Source organism: Polypterus senegalus, chromosome 11 (assembly GCF_016835505.1).
Source record: "Polypterus senegalus isolate Bchr_013 chromosome 11, ASM1683550v1, whole genome shotgun sequence".
Taxonomy (NCBI): Eukaryota; Metazoa; Chordata; class Cladistia; order Polypteriformes; family Polypteridae; genus Polypterus; species Polypterus senegalus.
The window spans coordinates 96,639,614-96,651,777 of record NC_053164.1 but is presented as its reverse complement, the minus strand read 5'-3'; the positions used below and the strand labels follow the sequence as shown (position 1 = coordinate 96,651,777).

Genomic DNA, 12,164 nt, shown 5'->3' with positions numbered 1-12,164 from the left:
ACATTCTGTATGTTGGTGTAAGTACACCCTTGATAATTCCGTATCAGTTACAAAGGCAATAACAGGTTCTGTTAAATACATTTGATTAGATCAGGAAATGTGCCACTAACTCTTCATAAAATATTTGAAGATCAGTATGAAACAATCAGTTTGTGGTTTCACCATGCAAAGTACAAAAACATTAGTAATGGACCTAGAAAAGCAACTGCTTAACAGTTTGGGAAGGATTATAAGGCTATTTTCAAACAGCATGAAACGAAAATTTTATTTTAACAGTGAGAACAGGTATTTTCCACTTAAAAAACTTTAAAAACTGATTCTAATACTGACAGGCATTAGCACTTTAGTAAATCATCCATATGACCTTGTCATATGCCCAGAGCAATCACAATAAACTCAAATGTTACATCCAAAGATTTATTGACCTCTGTCAGTTCACTAAGCATTAAAGTTCTTTAATCTAATATCAGAAAAATAACAAATATGTTTTTCTTGGACAGTCAACCATAATAATAATAAAAATTAATAATCTAAAAATAAGGCAGATTTTTGTTTGAAAAGAAGAAAAAATAAATAGAGAGTGGACAACCTTCTGTAAAATGTTCTCTGGACAAAGGTCACCAAAAGTGGATTTGTTTGACTGCTATGCAAAATCACATGCTGATGATGATGCTGGCTTGTTTTGCATGCAACATGATTTTATATCACTGTATTCTAAATGTGACACAGCTTATAGCTTGAGCTTGGATCAAACAACAGGACATTATTTAAAAGCACAATAAGAACTAATGATTGGTTACATCAAAGTTCAAACCATATTATTACTCATATGCTGTAGGTAGATCTTTAGAGAACTGTGTATAAAAGAATGCCTTATACACTAATGAACTCAAGTAGCCAGTGTAACAGAATGATAAAATAATACATGAATGATTGCATCAATTTACTGGTGCTAAATGAGGCTCAACAAGCTACGTAATCATGGGATACAAATACTTTTTACACATTCCATTTCTTGGTGTTTTTATTGAATAAATCTTGACTATGTAAAATTGAGTATGTGCTGGTTGACACCTGAAGTTAGATGTATGTAATTTTAGGACCTCGTTTTAAAATATTAGAATCGAAATAGGATTTAATTTCTTTTTCACAACACTGTTTTTTTCTGGAACTAATTTAGAATTTTCTCTCACACTACTACAGTATAAGGAGTCTAGTACCTATTAATGATCTCAGTCAGACGATTTGAGCTGATGGACAGGTGTCCTTGTCTCTTCTGAAGTTGTCTTTTCTGATCAAACAGTGCCACCAAATTGTGAGAGTAGAGATGAGGAGACTTTCCTGTAAGGTAATGAAACATAGAATCTAAACATTCAGGGATTGTTGGGTGAGTTTAGGCTCTAATAAATATCAACATGAATATTACACAGTTCGTAAAAGTATTCCAAATTGTTTTGCACAAAATAAAATGTACACCAGAAAGGGATATTTGCTTACCTGAGACAGACATTAATATGTTGTTCATTACAAAAAGCCATGTACATCTTTGTGGAACTAACTGGTTAAGAAAAAAAGAGAAGTAAAAATGTTTCATTCAAAGTGAAAAATGTGACCTAATATTCCATTTATATCTAAATACCTGGGCTCTGAATGATATGCCTATGTACAAATGTCAATTTATTTCATAGTGATAAACTGTCTTATTACTTAGTGGGACTGATGTTAATCTAGGAAAATTAAAGCCCAATCTTACATTAGTTTCATCTTAAATGCATAAATACTGCAGATGAATCTTGTGGCAAATATGTAATATGCTTTCCTCTATTGCAAGCATTAAAAATACATACTTTTAACTGCAGCTATTCTTTTAATTATACATGTACTCATTCTAGGATTTGAGAAGTATCTTTTTCAGTCAGATTCAAGTAGACAAGATTACTCTAAATTAATAAAGAAACAAACAAGTAAAGAATTTCACTTTCATTCTTTCGTTTCCTTAACTCTTTGAGGGCTGAATATTTTTCCAAAATAACTTTGAAAAGCACACAATGCACTTATTTCACAGAGAAATCAACATAAAACGTCTGTTGCTACATGCTGTGGTTGCTGTTGGCGCCTGTTTGGCATCTCTGGCACATGCAGGGAATCAAGGTGAAATCGACAAAGCTATGTAACTTTCCTTCAAGCAAACAGAGTTGAACTACAACAAAAAGGGCAAGTTTTGTTGCAGTTTACAGCTGATTACCGTCCTCTACCCCTGAATTTCGACAAAAGTCAACATCAGCCCTGAAAGAGTTAACTCACTTAGTCCATTAAGATGCCGCAGGTCATTTCTAAAAGCTGGATGCTAGTCTGCAGAGTACAATAGAACAAACAGACATTTTTCTCTTTATTTTATCATAAAGCTAAGACTTTCACTTTCTCTTAAATTTCATTTGAGGACTGATATTCATGACTACACATTTAACATCATGCACCACCTCAGCTAAAGTGAAATGTCTTAAGCAGCTAAAAGGGAAGGTATGCAAGGTAGACACCAACATCTGTATTTTGTTAATCACATAAGGCAGTATCAAGCACAGTACTTCACAACAATGAAACTCTTGTCAATTCTTGTCCTAGACTTTCAGGCACCTGTTTCATGGCTTAGTCAGCAATGACAGTGACCAAAACTCAACATTGCAAGCCATGAAGGTCAAACCTATGTATTTATTACCAACAAAAATTTTAGATTAATGCACATCTAATAAATCAATAGTACAATGTATCCTCATCCCTTTATAATCAAGAGTAAACAGGAACTCTTATCTCTCTATAACTGCTCTGGAATGACTTTGTCCTGTTTCAGTATGTGTTAAGCCCACAACAAAGACAGTTAACTTAAAAGATAAATTTACCACTTAACCTCAATAGACATATTTTAAACTAGGAGGACAGGGTCATTATGCAAGACCATGAAAGAATGGGACTGCAGTACTAACTGATATTGGTGTTCTTACTGTGTCCCAGTGAAATCTTACAAACATATCCTAATTTAAAAAAGGGTAACTGTACTAATTAAACTTTATACATTGTGAAAATCAAAGGTCTCAATCTTAAATGAAAAATATTATTACATTTTATATTATTATAAACAGGTATAGCCTTTTGCAGGAGACTAATTAAAATATTGAAGATCAACCTTGACTGAGGAGAGAATGAGTTGAACAGGTATTTCACTCTAAAAACCAGAGTGGTGGGAATATTCATTTAAAAAGCAATCTTCTTTGGGTTTCTTAGATAAACTCTAAATCTGAATGATGCAGTGGGACAAAGAGGATTCTCTACCACACAAGGCTATTTCTGAGAACAGACTTAACAAAGACACAGAAAGATATTTCCCTCCCCCACCAATATTTCTAAATTATTTATTTTGTGTTATTGAACTATCCTGCTGCTATACCAATATTTGGCTAGCTTCCTTTCTGAGTTTCTTTCATAACAGCAAGTGTTAATGAAATATGAGATAATTCATTTTAAGACTGTAAGAGCAGATTGACCCCTTTTCACCCTGATGGACATAAGAATGGCCCTATCAGCATGGACTGGATTTACAACTGGAAAGAAACTTGATCCAGGCACAGTAGGCTACACTGTTCCCTAAAACTAGACATATGCATCTCTTTAGTGTCTTTGGAGGAAGAAGGTGACCCACTCTATTAGAAGCAATAAACAACTTTGTTGAGGCCTAAAAGCTACTGGGTGCTGGACAGCCTGTATTAGCTCTACTCTTTTGCCAGGCACAGCCACAAGTTTCACTATGAAGAAAATATAACAAAGACCCTAAAAGCAAGTCGAGTCAAGTCTGCACCGCCACCATCTGATCAAGGCACCACGCAGTCCTTCCTTACATTGATTGATCGAAGGCCAGACGTCCACATGACCATCATCATCTAATTCGTCCATGTGAAGCCTGAAACTATGAGAACTGATTTAGATCATTTGTGTAAGGTAGAATGCCCAGTAGGGGCTGGGCAGTACCGTGGCCTTAGAACCTCTTAAGATTTTGTTTTTTTTTGTTTTTTTCTATCCTCCTGGCCATCTGACCTTACTTTTTTCTTTGTTACTTAGGATTGCCTAATTTTATTTTTATATTTTTCTTTTTTCTTGCTTCATCTTGTAAAGCACTTTGAGATACATAATTTGTATGAAAAATGTTGTTGTTGTTGGATATATGAATCATGACATTCCACATACTCATCATATATGACAATGATTCTGTCTTGATTGTTGCTTAAACTGTGTAAATAAACAACAGAGATATACATTTTGTCTTATTTATGTATGGCATGTATGTTTTGAAAGCACATGCAGCGTGACTTGTATCCAGCCTAAGGTTTGTTTAAAGAAAAGCACACATGGCAGTTTCACTGCGGTGACAGCTAAGAGGAATGGGCACAGCTATTTTACAATTCAACTTGCAAAAACTGCACCAAAACGAAAGTGTACATCTACAAACAAGTACAAATAAATAATAATAAAAAGATTAACAGTCATATAACCATAATAGTGCCCATCATTATTACATGTCCAGTGCCACACCTTGTAAGCTACTGTCACTACGGCTCTAAGGATGTGACTCCTTCACCATTTCATCAGTTAAAAAGAAATAAGGCATCTCAACAAGTAACCAGTTGAGATTAATAGATATTTTATGGATTTATACTTTGATCTTTTTAAAAATAATTCTGATATCTCCACTGCTGACATACATTTCTTTTTATTAAATAAACTATCCCTTCATAAATTATTAGAGGATGAAGTAGCCATCTTAGATGCCCTAATTTTTCTATCTGAGCTTAAGGAGGCTCTGGATTCCATGAATCAAGGGAAAGCATCATGTCCAAATGGGTTTCCACCTGAACTCTTGTCCACATTCTGTAATCAATTATCTGATTTAATTTTTCAAATGCTGAACTCACAAATTTCCATGAGCAAATTGCACTAATCGGTAAATCAAGCTTTGATTATATTGCCTCCGAAACAGGTGGAAGACCACTCTGACTGCTCTAGTTGCCATACTCGTTCCATTATAAATTAAAATATCAAATTGCTAGCACAGGTACTTGCTCATCATCTCCAAAGTGTCATCTACAAATGAACACCCCCAAACCAGACTGGCTTTGTCGAGTCTTTACATGCTTCTGACAATATGCATCACTTCATATATAGCATCAAATCCACTCCAGGTCTACTCTGCTATGCTGTCCTTCTTGCACCTGACTAAGAGAAGGCTTTTGACAGGATGACCTGGGCCTTTTAATGGCAAATTATGAAACAGATGGATTTTGGGGGATGGTTTATTAATTCTGTTAAAACATTTTACTCCTCTCCTTCTACAGGTTAATTCACTAATTAAAATGTATCACAGACTTTCTACCTGTATATGTGTGGCAGGGTTGCCCTCTTCTCTCCTGCTCTTCCATCTCTGTCTGGAAAAATGGCCAAGGCATTTCACAGATTCAAATTTTTCTCACTTTTATATAATACACATTAAAAGATTTCTTTATACTGATATTTTACTTTTTTTAGAAATGCTTCATATGATTTCCCACATGTTCTTGACATTTTCCACTCCTTTGATATCTTAGCCACATGTACCTTAAATTGGGTCTATTCCAACTTCAGCCTGGATCAAGTATCGAGGTATTGAGGTCTTTACTTTGCCTCAGAATACCAATATTGTCTATTGTCATATGTTAAATGAGTTGGGATTTCCTTAATCATTGGTCTGCTCTTCCTTTTTCCTCATGCTATAGCAATTATTAAAATCAATATTGTGCCCTGTTTTAATTTTGTTAGTACAATGTTTCCACTTTCTACCCATACTGTAATTTTGGACTGAAGTTAAGACCCTCTGGAAACCCAAAAGACTAGCCATTAAATATTCTACCCTGATTCAAGACAGATCTAAAGCAGGGTTGTCCTTGCCAGTCCTGCAGCTATATCACTGGGCTTTAAGTATTCATCCGGTATACAGACCCTGGGTGACATCTTTCACAGGTCCTAACATTGCAGTCCTTGGTGTCTAAATTTGTTGTCCCACCACTTCTTTTTTCTTTTATCTTCAACTAAGATCAGTCCTGAAATCATGTGGTGTCCCATTGTTCTCCCTGAGTCTCCTGCACCCAAGGTATAAGGCATTTCATTTGCTCTCTGTGGCGATAAAAACAGTTTCCAAAATTTATACAATGTTAACTGACACTTTGCTATGGGACACACTGACAACAGTTTGTGTCATCTGTGATTTCTTAAAGCTCATGGCACATTTATTCACATGTTCTGGGACTCTCCTCCGGTTTTCTCATACTGAGTTTTTGTCTATGATTCTCTTTCCAAGACCCTGTCCTTGCATATTTTTGCATCTTTCTGCATTCTCTTTCTTGCCTTCCCAATGAAGGCTTTTCTATTTTTGGTCACCACTGCTGCCAAACTCGCAGTGGTTTCTAGATGTAATCTAATTCTCCTTTATATTTCTGCATCCTGGATGAATGGGTCCTCCCAGACCACCACTGATGAAGATATTGCTGCTGATTGTTTGGTGGAAGGCTTTATAGGCTGATTGTATGGCGCTTTTCCACTGCATAGGACGGCACGACACGGTTCAGTTCAGCTCACTTTTGGGGCGTTTTCCACTGAGAACAGTACCTGGTACCTGGTCCTTTTTTTAGTACCACCTCAGCCGAGGTTCCAAGCGCGCCGAACCGTTACCAAAGCGTGGCGTGTAAACTCTGCTGGTCACTGATTGGCCGGAGAAAATCGTCATTACTGCGTCACTGGCTATTCTTTTCTTTAAAGGTACACACACGCGGAAGTTTGTGTCCCGTCTCTCCATCGCTGGATGCAGTTTGTTGCATAAGTGGATAAATGTTTCTTCAGACATTGAAAGTTCTCCAGCCACTGAGTGTTTGTAAAACCGGGAACAATCACATCCCACCACTCTGAAGCACGGTTAAATGTCCAAACAGATGGTCTGTTGCGGAGACTTTTTGCAAAATGTGGAAGATCTGTAATATACAGAATTAGCATTTTAATGTTACACTGGCAGTTAAGTTCATTTTATGCTTTGCAACAGTGATAAAAGTTAGCTAGTGATGTGCTTTTTTTAGATGCTTACCCTTGCGCGTCGTCGAGCTAAAGTGTTGTCGTTGTCTGCGTGTTGTTGTAAAAGTTCCACAGTGTCACGGCAGTAGAGGCGGCGCAACTATAACGACACGTGAATAATCCCGCCCACTCTAAAGCGGTACTATACTGCAGTCGAAACGCAAATCGAGCCGAACTGAGCCGAACCAAGGTGAGCTGTACTGAACAGTGCTGTGCCGTACTATGCAGTGGAAAAGCGCCATTAGTGGCTTGCATGTTTCACTCTCTGTTTATATACACCACAAGTAAATTTCCTTGTGTCTGTTGAGGTTTATTTGTTTCTTCATTCTAAAAAAATTGATCTCAAAAAGAAAATTAACACCCATTTTTTTTTCTAAAAATGAGTGGATCACATCAAAGCACTCAACAAACTGCTCCAAAATCCTCCTTTTACTGAGCAATGCCACTGGTGCAAATCGTTGTAAACAATGTCTATTCCATACAGTACACATTTAAACTTTGTTAAGCCAATGTGGAACGAGCAATAAGAAAGTTAAAATTCTAATGACTGTGTTCATAAAAGTGGTCAAATCAGACTTTGATATTTTGGCACATAGGTTTTAAGTAATTACAGTACATTTTTTTTGGTATATTGGGTTGAGTTTTTTCATTGTTCCCTACTTAGCTATTTGAATTTAACTGGAATTAAGAAACAGGCTACTTGACTGATTATCCACTATGAGATATTGAAGGTTAAAATAACAGAATACAATAACACAGTCCGTCTTGAGAGGCGCTGCTATTTCTCTAAGATTATAAATAACAATGCTAGTAATCCCAGACTTATTTTCTATGAATGATCGTCTGCTAAACCCAGGTAACACAAAGGAATGCCTCCAAAATACTTCCAGTGAAACCTGTGAGGCTATTTCTGTATTTTTCAATCTAAAAATAAAGGATATTAGAAATAACATAGTACATCTCCCCAACACTGCAGATCCTCCTAAGCCCCAGTACTCGGTTATAAACAAATTAAATTCTTTTCACCAGAATAGATTTACCTGATTTACATAGAATAATCTCTCAACTGAAACCCTCCACCTGCGTCCTTGACCGAATGGCAACAAATTATAATATTCTTGACATAGTAAATTCATCATTAAATACAGGGGTCTTCCCAGACTGTCTTAAGACTGCTGTAGTTACACCCCTACTCAAGAAAAATAATCTTGACCCCTCTGCTTTTGAAAATTTTAGACCCATCTCTAACCTGCCCTTCTCAAGTAAAATTCTAGAGAAGACAGTCATTATGCAGTTAAATGACCACCTCAATAAACATGCTATTCTTGATAAATTTCAGTCGGGTTTTAGAACAAATCACAGCACAGAAACTGCACTTGTTAAAGTAGTAAATGACTTGCGGGTAAATGCAGAAAGAGGACATTTATCTGTTCTCATCCTCCTAGATCTGAGTGCTGCATTTGACACCATTGATTACAATATTCTTAGAAATCGCCTTATTCAATAGGTGGGCCTCTCTCTGCTAGGGTCTTAAATTGGTTTGAATCCTACCTGGCAGGGAGAAAATTCTTTGTAGGTTGTGGTAATCACATGATACCTGACACATGATATCCAATATGGTGTTCCACAAGGCTCTATCCTGGGTCTGCTGCTCTTCTCAATCTATATGCTTCCGTTAGGTCAGATTATCTCAGGGCAAAATGTGAGTTACCACAGCTATGCTGATGACACACAGCTGTACTTATCAATAGCACCTGATGACACCGACTCTCTCAATTCACTAACACAATGTCTTACTTGTATTTCTGAATGGATGAATGGTAATTTTCTCAAGCTAAATAAAGAGAAAACTGAAATTTTAGTGGTTGGCAATAATGGATTCAGTGAGGTTATCAGAAATAAACTTGATGCATTAGGATTAAAAGTCAAGACGGAAGTAAAAAACTTAGGGGTAACTGTTGACTGTAACCTGAATTTTAAATCGCATATTCACCAGACCACTAGGACAGCATTTTTTCACTTAAGAAACATAGCAAAAGCATTGGTTACCTGTGTCTTTCAGAATTGACTTTAAAATTCTGCTTAGGGTTTATAAAGCCATAAATAATCTCGCTCCATCTTATATATCGGAATGTCTGACACCCTATATTCCAAATCGTAACCTTAGATCCTCAAATGAGTGTCTCCTTAGAATTCCAAAAGCAAAACTTAAAAGAAGTGGTGAGGTGGCCTTCTGCTGTTATGCACCTAAAATCTGGAATAGCCTGCCAATAGGAATTCACTAGGATAATACAGTGGAACACTTTAAAACACTGCTGAAAACACATTACTTTAACATGGCCTTCTCATAACTTCACTTTAATTTAATCCTGATACTCTGTGTGTTCAATTCATTATAATAACTATTCATGGTGGCTCTAAAATCCGTACTAACCCTTACTCTCTCTTCTGTTTCTTTTTCCGGTTTCTTTTCACCACCTACTCAAAGCATCATGATGCTCCAACATTGATGGACTAAAAGCCAGAAGTCTACATGACCATCATCATCAAATCCTTCCATGAGAACCCTAAATACAAAGAGGAATGTTTCATTTATGTGCCCAGAGGGGGCTGGGCGGTCTCATGGTCTGGAATCCCTGCAGATTTTATTTTTTTTCTCCAGCCATCTGGAGTTTTTTTTGTTTTGTTTTTTCTGTCCTCCCTGGCCATCGGACCTTACTCTTATTCTATGTTAATTAATGTTGACTTATTTTATTTTCTTACTCTTTATTTTTCTATTCTTCATTATGTAAAGCACTTTGAGCTATATTTTTTGTACGAAAATGTGCTATATAAATAAATGTTGTTGTTGTTGAGTTTGGATACCAGTAAATATATGTCCTTTACAAGAGGTAGATTCCAAGCTCCATCTGATGGTAACCAGGAATATAAAAAAGATAGATGTACTTTCCAAATAAATTTACTGTTTATAAAAATAAATAAATCTCCATTTTCCATTATTGCTTCATAGATTATATGCTCCAAAAGCAACTTGGAAAATAGACAAACAAACCTTTTCTATAGTATCTTCATGAAGCTCATTCAGATTCAAAGTGTAGATTCCTTCTTCAGCACCCAAAATTAAGTACTGGTCTGAAACAAATTAGAAAGTTTAAATAAAATTAAATGGACATCCAGCAATGTGAACTATGACATTTAATTATTAAGTCAGATACAGTACATATACCTTTGGTCTTGGGAAAGATCCATGTACTTGCACAATTCACTTTCAGGGGGCATCCATTAAAAATTTTAGAGAAACAGGCACCCATCTGTTGTGGGAAAAAAAACACTTAGCATAAACATCTGAATTAAGTTACTTTGGAAAGCTGAGACTATAAACATAATGCCTTATGTGTGTTTAAATGACCAGCACAGAAACGAACAAGCAAGCCTAACTGATACTATAAACTAAATAGCACTATCTTAAAATAACAAAGTTGTCAGTATGAAATATGGAGATTTATTTATTTCAGAATTATCTTTGTGGGGAAGGATCTTTCAAACTGGTGAAGTAAGGCAAGCACCTTTAGGAACTGCCCAGGGCTGGTTCTTATGTCAGATCTCTAAAGCTGCAAGTAAGAAATCCTAATCATTATGCTTCTAATTTGTCTTTTTACAAATAGCACTATCTTAAAATAACAAAGTTGTCAGTATGAAATATGGAGATTTATTTATGTCAGAATTATCTTTGTGGGGAAGGATCTTTCAAACTGGTGAAGTAAGGCAAGCACCTTTAGGAACTGCCCAGGGCTGGTTCTTATGTCAGATCTCTAAAGCTGCAAGTAAGAAATCCTAATCATTATGCTTCTAATTTGTCTTTTTACTTTCCTAATCCTTCTTTACTTACATGGACCTTTGGTGTTGGAGGAAGTCCATGGGATGCAGCCCTCTGAAAATAGAAAACAAAAGTTACATTTTTAAAACTATTATTCGAACATAATGTTCTCATTTGTTTTAGATACAAAAGATGAATAACAGTAGTTAGATTTAACTACATTTTCTTTTACATTAATATTTAGCCCTGAAAGTCACAAGAAGTCAAACGAATCACTACCTTTAAACTCCTACTGATCGGTTCACTCTGACTGAGTGACTGTATCCATCTCAGTACGTACACTGACTGGCTGAATGAAGCAGTATGCCCTCTACTGATCTGGAGAACCACAGTAAGTTTGTTCACAAACTTCAGGCAAGAGACTTGCAATACAGTAAACTGAACTAGTTCACCAAAAGAATTAGTTCATCTGCTGAACAAAGGAATGAACTGCAGACAAAAGGCTTGCAGTATACTGAATCTCAGTTCAGTTCATTGATGGTATATGTATGAGAGATTGCAATACAAAAGAAGGAAATTGCAAGAGATTAATCCAAAACTTAAATCAATTGTATTTTGTCATATTTCAATGATCTCAGTTTTATTGTGATGTGTGCACAATTCTAAGTTTCTATTTGTACAATTATTTTTTTCTATTTATTGCTGAAATTTTAATTATTGTCAAATTTCAATAGAGGATTATTATTATTATTGTTATCATTATGTGTGAATCACGTATTTTGGAGTGAATGAAATCAGTGATATAAAGATTCAAATCATTTTGGTGAACTAAACAAAATGAATCGAATCACAGAAAGGTATCAATTTTACATTTCCATTACTTGATTTCATTACTTAATACTGTGCCTTTTTTGTTTCTCAACCTTGTATGTTAGATGAATCACTGAGCTGATTGTTCTATTTTTATTTACATTTATATGCACACATTTAATTTTTTAAAAGTATTCCTCTAAACTATTTCATAATAAAGTTAATTTAGTGGTTTCCTGTTATTGATAGGCTTCTGCAGATGTCTATGCATGCACTCAACAATTAAATGAAAAATTTCAGGTATCACAGCTTCCATGCAGCTCAGGTTTCTTCCTCTTTCAACTCTACGGAAATCATATGGAGTTCATCACAGTTGTACTTATGTAGTTTTTCA

General features: G+C 35.7%; 1 protein-coding gene across 1 annotated transcript in view; it reads right to left on the bottom strand.

Annotated features, from left to right (window-relative positions):
- The window catches only part of map4k2 (mitogen-activated protein kinase kinase kinase kinase 2), a 207,397-nt gene that overhangs the window by 32,845 nt on the left and 162,388 nt on the right, over nucleotides 1-12,164 (bottom strand). The window contains exons 20-24 of the mRNA XM_039769324.1: nucleotides 11,033-11,074; nucleotides 10,370-10,454; nucleotides 10,196-10,275; nucleotides 1,498-1,558; nucleotides 1,221-1,341 (exon numbers count right to left, since the gene is read on the bottom strand). Of these exons, the coding sequence (XP_039625258.1) occupies nucleotides 1,221-1,341; nucleotides 1,498-1,558; nucleotides 10,196-10,275; nucleotides 10,370-10,454; nucleotides 11,033-11,074 (389 nt within the window). The remainder of the gene's footprint in view (nucleotides 1-1,220; nucleotides 1,342-1,497; nucleotides 1,559-10,195; nucleotides 10,276-10,369; nucleotides 10,455-11,032; nucleotides 11,075-12,164) is intronic.